Genomic DNA, 15822 nt, shown 5'->3' on the forward strand with positions numbered 1-15822 from the left:
GCCGGGCCGGGGCCATCAGGAAAGCCAAGGGCGGGTGGACACGGATGACAGGCAATCACATCTCTCCAGCCTGTCCTGGCATGGGGGCGGCACCTACCAGGCGATGAGGTTGGCCTGCGGGTGGATGTCCAGGGCCGTCAGCCCCTTCACGATCTGCAGCACGTTCACCGACTCCGGCATGCGGGGGTCAAAAAATCGGACATCCCCGTTGACACTGCCAGGGGGAACAGTGATGCCCTGGGCTCAGCCCACAACTCCACAGGCCCTGACACTGCTGAGGGTGAACAGTGATGCTGCAGGCTCAGCCCACAGCTTCACTGGCCCTGAAACTGCCATGGGGAAGTGATGCCACAGGCTCAGCCCATGACTCCACGGGCCCTGACATTGCCGAGGGGGAAGTGATGCCGCGGGATTAGCCCACAGCTCCACTGGCCTTGACACTGCCAGGGGGAAGTGAGGCCACGGGCTCAGCCCACGATTCCACAGGCCCTGACACTGCCAGGGGGAAGTGATGCCAAAGGCTCAGCCCACGACTCCACAGGCCTTGACACTGCTGAGACGGAACAGTGATGCCACGGGCTTAGCCCAGGATGCCACAGGCCCTGATGTCTGGGAGCGGCCCCCCAGCCCAGAGCCCTGGCACTATGAGTTTCCCGCCCAGCCGGAGCCCTGGGTCTGGAAAGACTCAGCCGCACAGATGCAGAGGAGGGCAGGGGCTGCCTGCTCTGACCGCAGCAGAGACTGGGCCCCGTGCGGGACACAGGGATGAGCCGTGGGCCCTGCCCTGCCCCGGCGAGGCCGCCCCGAGAGCTGCACTGTTTTCAGATGACAAATGGGACAGAGCGTTTCTTTGAAGGAACGTGGCCTTGTGACAGGTAATTGCGCCTTATCCCTTTAATGGGCAACCAAATACCTGCTGCTTTCAGCAGCGCTGGCAGAGCCACCAAGGGGGTTTGTGGGTGGACAGCTGGGGATGGTGTGGGGTCCTGCAGCCTGTGGCTGGTCTGCCCACTGCACCCTCCTCCTCTTGGGCGGTGTGAGACCGGGAAGGACACCAGGAAATCTCCCTGTGTACCCACGGGCCCAGCCCCTGCCCTGCACCCTGACCTCTGTGGCCACCCCAGATGGATGCTCATTACTGCCCTGAAAGGCTGGATCCGGTGCTTGAGTCCCAGCCATGTAAACAGCAGGCCAGGCTTTGAGTGGCTGTGTTTCCCAGCAAACTGTGTCCTGTAGGCTCCTCACCTGACGCTCATGATGTGGCCCTCGGGGTGCTTCTGCAGGTGCGCCTTCACCACCCAGGCTGTGTGCTCGCGGTACGTCATGACACGGCTGCGGGGGAGGCCTGGTTAGGTGGGGGGCGTGGGGCTGAGGGGCATGGGACTGGGTGGCTGGGGGATGCAGGGACGGGTGGGGGGCACAGGGCCAGATGGGTAAGGGGTGCAGGCCTGGTCAGGGCTGAGTGGGTGGGGGGGTACAGGGTGGGTAAGGGCGGTGCAACCTCTCCCACCAAAGCCCTGAGTTAGGTGGATTGTTGTTTCAGCTGCTGTGGTCTAGACCCAGGTTGTGTGAGCTGGAGGGAGCCATGGCACTTGGCTTTGGTTTAAACAGGAACCAGGCCTGTGCTTGAAGCAACATTGGCTCACGGAGTAGCTGGGCTGGGGTTGGTAGGCGGGGCTGTGTGCTCAGGATGGCCAGGCCAGCCTCCCCTGTTCTCCACAGACTGCCCCTCTTCAGGTCTATACCCGAGCCTGTGGCGTTCCCTCCCTCTGGACAGCCCGTGTCTTCGCTGTCGCCCCAGCCTGTGGTCTCTTGAGCCCAGCTCAGCCTGTCTGTCTGCCCATGAGGGTCTTGGGGCCCTGGGCTCCCCTCAGCTGACGTGTATACACGTGCTGTGCTCCAGCCCTCCGCACGGGCCCGCTTACCAGAACACTAGGTTAACAGGCTTGTCTGTCCAGAAGCCCAGTTCCCATGTCTGACCCCAGGCCTTGACCTGACTGTCTCTGACCGTCCCTGACCCTGGGCCCTGACCTAACCATCCCTGACCCTGGACCCCGACCTAACTGTCCCTGGCTATCCCTGACCTTGGGCCCCAACTGGACTGTCCCTGACCATCCCTGACCCCAGGCCCTGATCTGACCATTCCTGACCCTGGCCCCTGACCTGATGGTCCCTGGCTGGTGGTGAAGCCTCTTAGCTGTACCACCTGCCCCGCCAAGCACATGTCGCACTGTCAGTGGGGCCATGGTTCCCGCTGCCTCAGGGCCGAGCGGCAGACTCAGCTACAGTCACAGGCCCAGCTCAGCCTATGCCCACCCTCAAGTCTCCGAACACCCAATCCTGAGCGGTGGGAGGTGGTACCCTGCTGGGCTCCAGGTGAACCACATACCTGGTCAAGACCCCTCCATGGCTTCTGACACTGCACCCCGCCCCCACGCCTGGCTTGGAGGACCTGTGCTCTCCAGGGCCTGGGCTGTGGGGCTGTGGCCACCTGGCCAGTAGGTGGAAGCCCCTCTGCTTGAACACCTTGGGGAAGTGCCATGTTTCGCCAAGTCAGGACCCGAGTGGATGCTGACTGCACGTCTTGGAGGGTGTGGGGAGCTTACCACTCGCTAAGTGCCATCCTTCTGTCATAGACGCGGATGGAGCCATCACCGAGGCCGGCCACAATGAGGGAGCGGTGGGAGTCGCAGGACAGGCTGGTCACACAGCTGTCGGCACCCGTGGGGATGTCCTGCAGGGAGGCAGGGAGGGCCAGGTCCTGTATGGGTCTACTGACCCTTCCTTGGTGCCTGCTCCCTGCACACGCCCAGGGGAGCCACCACAGGCCCCACGGAGCAGGCAGTCGCAGGGGTGGTCTGGGGGGCCGGGAGAGTTGAGTTACGGCCATTCCATGTGAACGGCGGGCTGGGGGCACCATGCTCCCGCCAGGCGGTAGAGCCTGTCACCTGCCCTGGTTCCTGGCTGCAAACACCCCTGTAGGGTGGGGCTTCAGTGCCAATTAAGCCTCCCCACAACTTCACCCTTCTTTCTAAAAAAAAGATGAGGTACACATCGGGAGGAGGATCCTCGTCAGTCCCTCTAAAACCTCTAACTCGAGGTGAGAAAGGCTCAGAGGTTGCTCTGGCTCATAACCCACCCCCCGCCTCCCTGGGTGGCCATAAATGGCAGCGAAGGACGGGCAGGTATTGGACACTAGCAGAAAGAGCAAGCTTGAAGGACAGGCCCCAAAGGACAAGATGCTCCCTGTCACAGAGGCTTGGCCAGGCAATGTGAGGACGAATGCCACACAGTGGATAATGGAGCCACATCAGTGAGAGACCAAGGGGGCTGTGAAGGCCTATCCTAAGTGCCTGTGCAGACACCCAACGAGGGCTGTCTCCTCAGACTCCTGGCGTGGCCTCCAGAGGCCCCCAAGGCCAGGCAGGGGTAGAAAGAGAAGGGGGGGCACCCACTGACTGAGGTTGCGGCCAGGGCTTGAACTGATTCCAGTTCAGACCCCAGATACACAGAATCAGAATCTACAAGTTAACAAGATCCCCAGGTGATTCTCGTGTGTAATAAACATTGAGAACCACTGTTCTATAGTGGAACCCTGGTGACACAGTGGTTAAGAGCTCAGCTACTAACCAAAAGGTCAGCAGTTCAAATCTGTCACAGACTGAATTATGTCCCCCCAGAATGTGTGTATCAATTTGGCTGGGTCATGATTCTCAGTATTGTGTGGTTGTCCTCCATCTTGTGATTGTAATTTTATGTTAAAGAGGACTAGGGTGGGGTTGTAACACCCTTACTAAGGTCACATCCCTGATCCAGTGTAAAGGGGTTTCCCTGGGTTGTGGCCTGCACCACCTTTTATCTTACAAGAAATAAAAAGAAAGGGAAGCAAGCAGAGAGTGGGGGGCCTCATATCACCAAGAAGGCAGTGCTCAGAGCAGAGCGTGTCCTTTGGACTTGGGGTCCCTGCACAGAGATGCTCCTAGTCCAGGGGAAGATTGACGAGAAGGCTGACAGAGAGAGGAAGGCTTCCCCTGGAACTGACATCCTGAATTTGGACTTTTAGCCTATTTTACTGTGAAGAAATAAATTTTTCTTTGTTAAAGCCATCCACTTGTGGTATTTCTGTTATAGCAGCACTAGGTGACTAAGACAAAATCCACTAGCTGCTCCTTGTAAACACTATGGGGCAGTTCTACTCTGTCCTATACTGTCGCTATGAGTGGGAATCCACTCAACGGCAACGGGTTTGAGTTTTTTTGGGTTTGGCTCTGGTAGTGGTTCTCAGCCCCACGTGTCTGTCAGTTTGTCATACTGTGGGGGCTTGCGTGTTGCCATGATGCTGGAAGCTATGCCACTGGTATTCAGGTAGCAGCAGGGTCACGCATGAGGACAGGTTCCAGCTGAGTTTCCAGACTAAGACAGACTAGGGAGAAGGACCCGGCAGTCTACTTCTGAAAAGCATTAGCCAGTGAAAACCTTATGAATAGCAGCGGAACATTGTCTGATATAGTGCTGGGAGATGAGCCCCCCAGGGTGGAAGGCACTTAAAAGATGACTGGGGAAGAGCTGCCTCCTCAAAGTAGAATCGACCTTAATGACGTGGATGGAGTCAAGCTTTCGGGACCTTCATTTGCTGATGTGGTGTGACTCAAAATGAGAAGAAACAGCTGCACACATCTATTACATGTTGTCAGGAGGGATCAGTCCCTGGAGAAGGACATCATGCTTGGTAAAGTACAGGGTCAGTGGAAAAGAAGACCCTCGACGAGATGGACTGACACAGTGGCTGCAACAATGGGCTGAAGCAAAACAACAATTGTGAGGATGGTGCAGGACTGGGCAGTGTTTCGTTCTGTGGTATGTAGGGTCGCTATGAGAACCAACTTGAGGGCACCTGACAACAACAACAGTGCTTCTCAGAATTGGTCCCTAACCAGCAGCATTACATTGCCTGGGAATTCTTAGAAATGTAAATTCTCAGAACCTGGATGAACTGGTTTGAAGCCCTGGGGCAGGTGGTGAGGGGCCTCCATCTGTGCCTGGGCCTGTGTCTTGTACAGAGAAGGGGGACCCTCTCATGCCACCCTTTCCAGATGGTAAAAGAGTTTTCCCAAGAGAAAGTGGGAGTCAAGTTGGGCAGGGCCCTTGTGGGGCATGAGAACGGGACAGAGGGGCTAACTGCAGTGACTTCAGTGGTCACGCAAGGCTGGGGAAACCCAGGGAGCTGGTTCTGCACATGCCCACACACACATACCCCATATACACACTACAAATGCTACACATACAAACACATAGCACATATAAACACACACACTATATACACACACACCACACACACCATACACACACATCATAGACACACACCACACAAATACACCACACACATACACACACATCATACACGTACACACCACACATACACACAGGGCACACACATATACACACACCACACAGATATACATACCACACACACACCACACATGTACACACACACACACACCACACATATACAGACATACATATACCACACAAATACATACACCATACACACATCCATATATATACACACTACACACATATACCCCACATATACATACATTCTGTATATATGTACATACACATGCGTGCACATAAACCACACCAATTCAGACACACCACACACATACATATACACATCTGTCACACACACACCCTATACATACACATGACCCTCACATTTACATCACACACATACATGTCCCCCACATATACACCACACACATACACATATCTCACATATAAACCAGACACATACACACGCCCCCATATAAACCACACACATACACCCCCCCATATACACCACACACACTCCCCCACATATACATTACACACATACACGTCCCCCACACATAAACCACACACACATGCCCCCCACATACACCACACACATGCCCCCCCACATATACACCACACACATACACGCCCTCCACATACACCACACACATGCCCCCCACATATACACCACACACACATGCCCCCCCACATACACCACACACATGTCCCCCACATACACATGCCCCCCACATATACACCACACACATACACGCCCCCCACATACACCACACACACATGCCCCCCACATATACACACACATGCCCCCCACATATATACCACACACACATGCCCCCTACATACACCACACACGTGCCCCCCACATATACCACACACACATGCCCCCCACATATATACCACACACATACACGCCCCCCACATACATCACACACACGCCCCCCACATACACCACACACACACGCCCCCCCACATATATACCACACACACATGTCCCCCACATATATACCACACACACATGCCCCCCCACATATTCACCACACACACATGCCCCTCCACATACATACCACACACACGCCCCCCCACATATACACCACACACACAGTAGTAAAGTGCTACCTGCTGTCCCGAGGAAATAACAGTGAGAAGGAATAACAGTTTTCATCTGGGGCGGTGAACGGAAGTGCACTGTTGTTGGCCTGGGAGCCCTCCAGGCCCATGTCCCCGTTCACCCTCTGCCCTCCGATTCAGCTGGGCCATGCCGTTCCCCTCATCTGCCTGGTGGACAGCTCACGAAGAAGCAGAGTGGTCTCTCTCGGTGGGGTGGGAAGAGGCGAGGCAGGAGAGGGCTTTTTGTACAACCCCTGTGTGGGCCCTGGATGGCAGGGCCCCTCCGTGGCTGCAGCCTGGCCTCTGCTGCCATGACCTGGTGTCCCCTTGGAGTCAAGGTGCAGCAAATGAGGTGCTTGTGGCTCACCAAAGGGATTGGACAGCTTGCTGCTAATGCAAATAAGGTGCACGGAACTCTGTGGGGGTGGGACCATGCAAATAAGGTCAATTTGCCATCCCCACATGCTTAAAGAGAGCCAAACCCAGAGCAGGGGGGTACCTAACTACCCCCAAGCAGAAGAGACGGGATTGGAGGATGTCCTTTGGACTCGGGATCCCCCCGTGAAGAACCTCTTAGACCCAGGAGACAAACAGAGAGAGCTGTAACATAAGAGATGGCACGAGATGGTGAGAGGCAGCGGCAGAGAAATGGCGGCACCAGGACCAGGAGATCAGCAGGAGAGGGCGTGGTAGACTTCCCGGCCCACAGAGCGAGAGAGCTGAGTGCCTTAGGGTCGAGGCTTACTGGTGGAGTGGGGTGCCCCTGGGGACTTACTGACAGAGCTAAACAGACTTGTAACACTTGTCCGAGCAGGGCAGAGGCCAGGCTGAGGGGCCGAGAGCCAGAGAGAGATAGCTGCCTACGGACACGACTGAGAAGAAGCTTTCCTGACCGAAGAACTGTATCCTGAGTCATTTCTGATCCTGAATTTTAACTTGTTACTTTCCTAATAAACCCCTTAACTGTGAGTATTATCTATGAGTGCTGTGTGACCATCGCAACAAATTATTGAACCCAGCACAGACGTAGAAAGTGGGAGGGACGGCTGGTGTCAGAATTGGTCAAAAGGCTGGAGAGAGGAGACATGTCTGATCTTCACCTCACAGAACCAACCATCCTTCTCGGTCCTTCATGGCTAGGGAAGGAGTCTGCTTTGTGGAGTGGATGGTGGGCTCTGCCCAGATCAGGTGCTGAGGTGGAGCTGAGCTCCAGGAGGCCAGAGAGGTGGGCAGGTATCGGAGCCCCTTCCCACCCACATCCCTGCCTGCTCCAGGCGCCCTTACCTGCACCTTCATCTCACGGTCCGTATCCCAGATCCGGATGATTCGCACGTCCCCTGAGCTCATGAGGAGCCCGGTCTCCTGCTCCCAGTCCACCACCATCCCGGCTCCTACAGATAGACAGACACTGGCATCACCCGGGGCCTCGGGCAGTGGCTCCACGCTGGGTGTTTGCACCCACCAGGCAGGTCCCACCTCCAATGTAAGCATGGGCCGGGATCCCCGTGCACATCCTGACAGCTGACTGGGCTGACAATTCCAAGATCTCAGCTATACCTGAGGCCACCTTCAGGACTGTGGGCACACTGTGGGCCTGGGGGCTCTAGACTTCAGGCATTCACCTTTTCATTTTTTAAATTGTTGTAATATCTATATCTATAACACTCGTAATAAAAACAAAACCGAACTCAGTCAATTCCGACTCATAGTGACCCTATAGGACAGAGTAGAATTGCCCCACAGGGTTTTGAACGAGTGCCTGGTGCGTATGAACTGCCGATCTTTTGTTTAGCAGCAGTAGCTCTTAACCACTGTGCAGCATTTGCCAAGTCAACATTTTTCAGGTGTACTATTTAGTGATTAACTACATTGCCAAATTTCCCGACACCACAAACAGGAACTCGCTGCTTCCCAGACGATGCTCCCCCTTTCCCTCCTCCGTTACTGCTAATAAACCTACACATTTGCCTGTTCTGTTATTTCACACAGGTGGTAATACACATTTGACCTTTGAGGCCTGGTGACTCTAGAATGGCATCAAAGGCAAGAAAATGAAGGTCCCTCTTGGTCCCTCTAGGCCGCATCGGAGCTCAAGGGCCTGGCTCTCTTGGAATAGACAGGGGACTCCACGATCGTCTTGGTCATCTAGTGCTGCTATAACAGAAATACCAAAAGTGGATGGCTTTAACAAAGAGAAATTTATTCTCTTGCAGTCTAGTAGGCTACAAGTACAAGTTCAGGGTGTCAGCTTCAGGGGAAGGCTTTGTCTCTCTGTCAAGTCTGGAGGAAAATTCGTGTCATCAATCTTCCCTTGGTCTAGGAGCTTCCCTGTGCAGAAACCTCAGGTCCAAAGGACCTGCTCTGCTCCCGGCACTGCTTTCTTGGTGGTATGAGGTCCCCCGTCTCTCTGCTCGCTTCTCTCTTTTATATCTCAAAAGAGATTGCCTTAAGACACTATCTAATCTTGTAGATCTCATCAGTAGAACTGCCACTAATCCATCTCACTACATCACAGTGATAGGATTCACAACACACAGGGAAACTGCATCAGATGACAAAATGGTGGACAATCACACAATACTGGGAATCATGGCCTAACCAAGTTGGCACATATTTTTGGGGGACACAATTCAATCCATGACAGCGACTGTCATCCCACAGAGCGTGGGGTGCATGTGTGATCATGACTCACAGGGGACCTTTCCAGTAGCATCCCTCCTGACGAACAGGCCAACACCTGCCTCCTCGGGAGCAGGGCCTCAGGAAAATTCCTAACTGCAGGGGTGGAATCATGCCCCAGGGTTTCCTAAGGCAATGAGCCCCCTTCTCAGGAAGCCAATTTAACAGACTAACCCACAAACTGTGGGGTGAAGGCAGTGGCCTGCTTTACACTTCCCTTCCCCCCCCCCAAAAGTCCTCCTTGGCTCCTGCCGCGCCCCTCTGGCTCTCTGAGGGTTTGGAGGGGGGTCTGCCTAACCCTGCAGTGTGGACAGGAGTGTGGAGGTGGCAGTGGCCAGCTGCACAGCCCCCAGCTGTCCGTCTTTCTGTATTCTACACATAGCGGAAGGAGGCTCCGGGGCTCACAGCAAGTTTGTAAAAGACGATAAAGCAAGTGGCATCTCCCCCATACAGGAGAAGCGGAGGGACACAGGAGGCGGCTGTGATTCTGGGAGAACTCAATGGAAAAACATCACAACCTCGAAGGACTACGGACCCTCCTGCCACTTCAGCCCCTCTCAAACCTCCTCAGGGGTCCCCTCAGTCCTCCAGCCCCAGGGGGAGGGTGAACACAGTGGTGAGAACCCCTCTTATTTGCTCTGCTCCCTGGCCTCTCCTGTTGGCATTCCCATTCCATTCCCCGGTCAGAGGGGCACCCTATCCTGCCTTGTCTGTGCAGGTCCCTGTATTCCTAAAGGTGAATGAGTTTGCTGTCTGTCCTCACCCCCAATGACAGCTGATGGGCGGGGGACTGGCTATGTGTGGGACTGAGTCCCAGCTAGGCGGGCCCAGTACTTATCCGGGCCTGACGGTCAAGCTCACTGCCCTCGGTGTCCCCAGCACACGGTGTGGGAGACTCCTGTCTCCACCCAGCTTCACCCTGGACACAGGTCCACTCGTCCTGTATGTGTTCTGGCTAAACAGCCACTTCTTCCTTAACATAAAGATGACCAGGTGCTGTCTTGAATCAAGAGCTTGGGAAGCCAGCCGCTGGGTGTGAGGACCCACAGGCAGCCCTGGGAGGCCAGGTGGTGACAACAAGGCTGGTGGCCACCATACCATGGAGGGAGCTTGGAGGGGACCCCAGGCTCCAGTGACTGCTGCTCTGCCGACAGCTTGACCACAGCCCAGGAGGGACCCTGAGCGAGAACCATCCGCTGAGCCATGCCCGGACCCCGAATCCCCAGGCTGTGCCATAACCAGTGTTGGCTGCCTTAGGCTGGGCAAAGACCTCGCCTGGGCTCAGGCTACACCTGGTTCATGTGAGTTCATAGCTGACCAGGAGGTGTTGAGCTCACACTTGGATGCCGGGGGTACTGCTCCTCACTCACAGGGCTGCGGGTGGGGGTGTTTGCTCCTGGGCTAGGGCTGGGGTCCTCACAGTGGGGGCGGGATGAAAGAAGGGCAGACTGTCCCTTGACACTAATGCCCAGCTTCCAAGTGCCTAGTCGACGCCTACAAAGGGAAGGGCCTCAGCTTTTCCTGCTGTCTCTCTGAGAAGCTCCTGCCCAGGCTCCTCCAGAGACAAGCCCTTCTTATAACAACCACAGGCTTCTCTCGTTGACATGGAAGCTGTTTCCACTTTTGTTTGGCTCTTCCTGTCTGGAGATTAGAGGGTTAATGTTAATAGTCTCTGTACTTTTTTTTTTATAGAGATGAAGATCAAGTCAAACCTGAGTTTTCCCTTTTCTAACTACTTTTCCTTCATTGGAACTTTGTAACGTAAGAACTCTTTATAAAAGGTTGTAATGTGAGTTGCCAAGGTCAATGGAGCTTCGTTTCCAACTTCATGGGACACTTCCATGTAATTCTGACTACGTAGTAACCTGCTCACTTGAGGCTGCCTGCCTTCTTGCCTGAAGCCATTTGTACCCCCAGCAAAGAGCGACTGAAAGACGGACTAGGACAAGAAAACCCTACTAGAAGGCTGACGGAGCCTTGGAACTCAGGGTTCTGCAAATGAAGGTTCGGGAGTCTACTTGCTGGCTGGTTAGCGAGGCCGTTATCACCTCATGATGCTCCTACGCAGCAAGACTGCTTAGTGTGGCCTTACACACTAAGTCTGTTGGCCCAGTTTTAACCTTGAGTACCTGAGAGAAGAGGACTTCAAGTGCTTACTGGTGAAGATCAAAGACTACAGCCTTCAGTACGGGTTACACCTCAGCATGAAGAAAACACAAATCCTCACAACAGGACCAATGAGCGACATCATGATAAATGGAGGAAAGACTGAAGTTGTCAAGGATTTTCATTTCACTTGGATCCACAATAAATGCCCATGGAAGCAGCAGTCAAGAAATCAAATGACATATTGTATTGGGCAGATCTGCTGCAAAAGACCTCTTTAAAGTGTTAAAAAGCAAAGACGTCACTTTAGGGACTAAGGTGCGCCTGACCCAAGCAATGATATTTTCAATTGCCTCATATGCAAGTGAAAGCTGGACAGTGAATAAGAAAGACCGAAGAAGAACCCATGCCTTTCAATTATTAGCAAAGAATACTGAATGTACCATGGACTGCCAGAAGAACGAACAAATCTGTCTTGGAGGAAGTACAGCCAGAATGCTCCACAGAAGCGAGGGTGGCAAGCCTATATCTCACATACTTTGGACATGTTATCAGGAGGAATCAGTCCCTGGAGAAGGACATCATGCTTGGTAAAGTAGAATGTCATTGAAAAAGAGGAAGACCCACGATGAGATGAATTGACACAGTGGCTGCAGCAATGGGCTCAAATATAGCAAAGATTGTGAGGATGGTGCAGGACAGGGCAGTGTTTGGTTCTGTTGTACACAGGGTCGCTATGAATCAGAACTGACTGGACAGTACCTAACAACACCCAGCGGCAGGAGTGAGACGGGTGTCTTGGTAACGATCACATTTACACGTGGATTTTTCAGGGGAAACAGAGGCTTTGGGTGACTTTGCCTCATATTCTGAAAACGATGGGTTCTGTTTGGGAAGTCTAGGTAGGAAAACACAGCTTCTCTGTTGTAATCACGACAGGCTGAGCTTCCCGGGAGCTTGTCTGCAGCGTGGGCCATCCTATCGGATGTGGACCTGCTAGGGATGAACTGACGGCCTTGTTCCAGGACTAAATCAGACGTCTCCACACTTGGACTGGCAGGGAAGTGAGTGGGGCAGACGAGAAGACTAGATTCCCAGATGCAGCAGACACCCAGGAGCCAGGCAAGGTGGAGAGAAGGGGGCCTGGAGCTGAGCTGGCTCATCTGCCGGTGAAAACTTGGAGCCCAGAGAGCCTGAGAGACCTCAGGTTCAGATCTGATGGCAGGGAGTCTTTCTAGATAGATCTTTCTTTAAGATGTCTTCTTAGAGCCTCACAAGCTACTACCTCACCTCATGAAGTCTGTGTGCTCAAAGCCTGATGTTGTTTCAGTGTGGGGTGGGGGGACAGCCTGGAGGAGGGCCATAGAGATGGAGGTAGGCACCCGGGAGAGGCCCAGCCCTGGCCCCCCACACCTGCACACCGAGAACAAATGCCCCCAAGCAGAGGGGACAGCCCCTGAGGACAGCACAGGGGACAGCCCTGGCCCCCAGCCCCTGGCCACATGAAGAGCCCCCGAGGGCAGCACAGGGGACAGCCCGGGCCCCTGGCCCCTGGCCACAAGAAGAGCCCCTGAGGACAGCACAGGGGACAGCCCTGACCCCCGGCCCCTAGCCACAGGAAGAGCCCCCAAGGATAGCACAGGGGACAGCCCTAGCCCCTGGCCCCAAGAAGAGACCCCGAGGACAGCAGAGGGGACAGCCCCCGAGGACAGCAGAGGGGACAGCTCCTGAGGACAGCACAGGTGACAGCCCTGGCCCCTGACCCCTGGCCACAGGAAGGGGAAGAACCACTCACCTCCCTGCTTACTGCTGTCAAGACAGATGGAAACCTTTCGAGCCAGACCTGCGAGGAGACACGGGCGGGGGATGGGCGCACAAGCCAGATGGTCAGCTGGAGCAGAGTTAGCCAAAGTCACACGGGCACACCAAACCAGTTAGAATGACCGCAGAGTGGGGGGAGGCAGAAAGGAGCAGACAGAAGGCGAGCCTGGAGAAATGGCCACCCCCATGGGTGGGCTGCGGCCCGGCACACGTGTGACGAAGACTAACGCGACCTCAGCATCTATGAGCGGGAGCTCGGCAGAGGCCACAACTCGGGGGACACATGTGCCCAGCTGCCGTCAGTGCCGCCTGCCAGGCTGGTGTAGGCGGGCTCATGGGGGAGAGGCACAGTCAGCTGGGGGGTTAATGGTAGAAACGTGCAGTTTGTCCTGGGCCATGGTGGGGAACAACGGGGACCCTCTGAGTCGTGGGATCCTGGGACCTGGGGTGGGCCTGAGTGGGGGCAGCTCCTGGAGCCCACAGCCGGCCAGGTGAGCACAGGCGAGAGGGGCCTTCCCATTGAAGAGGCTGCAGGGCTGGGCCCTTGCAAAAGAGGCCTGTGGGTCTTTGCTTGAGGCAGAGCCTCAACAAGGAGCCTCAGGGTTTGTGTGGCTGTCCAGGAACTGCATGAGGCTCCACTTAGAGCCTGGCACAGAGCTCCGAGGTCTGGGGCCAGGACCAACCCACTCTCCAGCCACTGGTGGGGTGTGTAGGAGCCTGTGAGCGGGACTGTTTCAGACGAGCAAGGGCATGTGTGTGCGTGTTCAGGCTCTGTGAGTACACGTACATCTGCACATCTGTGCACACGTGTGTGTCCCCAGGCTCTGTGTGTACACGTGTATATGTATGTGTGCATGTCTGAGCGTGTGTATGTGTGTGCCCCCAGGATCTGTGTACATGTATGTGTGTATCCCAAGATGAGTGTGTGCATGTGTGTATGTGAGTATATGTGTTCCCCCAGGCTCTGTGTACATGTGTCTCCAGATGTGTGTGCATGTGTGTGTGCTCCCAGGCTCTGTGTAGATGTATGTGTGTGTCCCCAGATGAGTGTGTGCATGCATGTGTCCCCAGGCTCTGTGTACATGCATGTGTCTCCAGATGAGTGTGTGCGTGTGTGCCCTCAAGATCTGTGTACACGTGTGTGTCCTCAGATGAGTGTGCATGTGTATGTGAGTGTGTGTCCCCAGGCTCTGTGTCCCCAGATGAGTGTGTATGTGTGTGTGAATGCATGTGTCCCCAGGCTGTGTGTACATGTATGTGTGTGTCCCAGAGTGTGTGTCCCCAGATGTTTGCGTGTCTCCAGGCTCTGTATGTACATGCGTGTGTGCATGCACTTTGGAAGATGGAGTAACTCCACAGGTGTCACAGACTTCTGGGAGCAGGGAGGGTGTCCTGCCCGAGATGGTGTCCTCTCTCCCCCAAAAGTGATGGGATCAGGGCATCTTCTCAGACAAGGAGCCCAGACAGCCGCTCGGCGGGCAGCCAGTGAGAAGTCGGGATGAGAAGCTCCACAGGGACGAGCCACTGTCACCCTCTGAGGTCGCACTTTCTAAAAACTTTCAGCCCACTTCATGCCGTGTTCTCCGAGCTTTGTTGAGAAAACGTTCCCTCCCCACCTCCCTGCACACACCATCCTTCACAGGAGGCCTAGACTTTTGCCTGGATTTGCAGCTGAAGGAAACAGCGGGGGCAGGGTTGGGAAGGTACAGGGCCATGTGGAGGACAGAGTCTTCCAGAGCCTGACTGACGTTGGGGCCTCTCCTTTCTCTTTGCGCAGAAGGCTCTGTGCTGCCTTGGGGACCCACAGGCCCTGAGAGCCGCTGCCGCTGGACAGAGGGTGGCCTGCACACATACAGGGACGCAGCATGAAAGCTGGGCAGACGTGCCGGCTTCTCACCCCAAAATGGTGGTGGTGGCGGGGTGGGTGTTTTAACTTCCGTCTCATGAAATCCTGAGGGCTTTATGACCATGTGAGGAGACAACACCCCCAAAAGCCATTCCTGGTGGTAGGGTGTCTCCCTGGGAAGCCATGGGTGTCTGGGCCTGGAGTCCGAGGTGGAGGTTGCTGAGCACCAGTGGGCTGTGGCTCAGCACAGTGATGCCCCCCAAACCTGAGAGCAAGCAAGGAGAGCAGCCGCCGAGAGCGCGAGCAGGTGCAAAGCTGTGCCCAGAGCATTGTGGTGGGGCAGGGGAGTGGCCGCCACCTGGCCTTGACCCTGCTGTAAGGCCAGCGACAGGTCCACTCGGCCCCCTGCCCAAAGCAAAGGAAGACAAACCAGCAGGCCCTCTCTGCATGCGATCACACCAAACAGGAGTCAGCTTTGCCTGCAATGCCTCTTTGGGGCACAGAGAGCATTAGTGCAGGTCCTTTGGGCCTGCCAGCTGCAATGCTGTTCCAAGCAAGACACAACTTCCATCTGAGAATGTGGGTGGGAGCTGGTGGCCTCCCACAGCCGCACCGTGACCCAGGTTGCTGACTGCAGGGAGAGTGGGGTGAGTACCCCAGGTCTGTGTGGTTGCCTGGCTTCAGAGGGACGTGAGGGGCACGTGAGACCCTGCAGGGGCCTCCCCAAGAGGGATGTGGACCTGGCTCTGGCGGCCTGGTGGGCAGGCTGACCCACCTCGCGTTGTCGGCAGCATGTCTGAGAGCCCCTGCCACGCAGTCACCATTTCGGGGTTCTTCTCCAAGTCAGCAAAGTTCTTCCAGACCCTGATGGCGCCGTCGTCTGGGGAAGGAGAGAAGGGAGACTGTGCACCTCTGCCAGGCCTCACGTGCTC

General features: G+C 55.4%; 1 protein-coding gene and 1 long non-coding RNA gene across 8 annotated transcripts in view; one reads left to right on the forward strand and one right to left on the reverse strand.

Moving 5' to 3' along the window:
* RPTOR (regulatory associated protein of MTOR complex 1) overlaps window positions 1-15822 on the reverse strand; it is a 444673-nt gene that overhangs the window by 2771 nt on the left and 426080 nt on the right. For 4 of the 6 annotated variants that reach the window (XM_064270591.1, XM_064270592.1, XM_064270594.1 and 1 more), the window contains 6 exons: window positions 15666-15770; window positions 13019-13066; window positions 7723-7829; window positions 2607-2734; window positions 1246-1332; window positions 98-214 (listed from right to left, as the gene is read on the reverse strand). In XM_064270591.1, the coding sequence (XP_064126661.1) occupies window positions 98-214; window positions 1246-1332; window positions 2607-2734; window positions 7723-7829; window positions 13019-13066; window positions 15666-15770 (592 nt within the window). The remainder of the gene's footprint in view (window positions 1-97; window positions 215-1245; window positions 1333-2606; window positions 2735-7722; window positions 7830-13018; window positions 13067-15665; window positions 15771-15822) is intronic. The other 2 variants (XM_064270590.1, XM_064270595.1) reach the window with 1 other exon arrangement.
* Window positions 211-15677, forward strand: LOC111752602 (uncharacterized). 2 transcript variants are annotated; one of them, XR_010318268.1, is made up of 5 exons: window positions 211-875; window positions 1237-1316; window positions 9571-9733; window positions 10103-10418; window positions 10810-15677. It is a non-coding gene; the product is annotated as an uncharacterized LOC111752602 (long non-coding RNA). The 2 variants fall into 2 exon arrangements; XR_010318267.1 differs by having other exon boundaries at window positions 9571-10418.

Source organism: Loxodonta africana, chromosome 18 (assembly GCF_030014295.1).
Source record: "Loxodonta africana isolate mLoxAfr1 chromosome 18, mLoxAfr1.hap2, whole genome shotgun sequence".
Classification (NCBI taxonomy): Eukaryota; Metazoa; Chordata; class Mammalia; order Proboscidea; family Elephantidae; genus Loxodonta; species Loxodonta africana.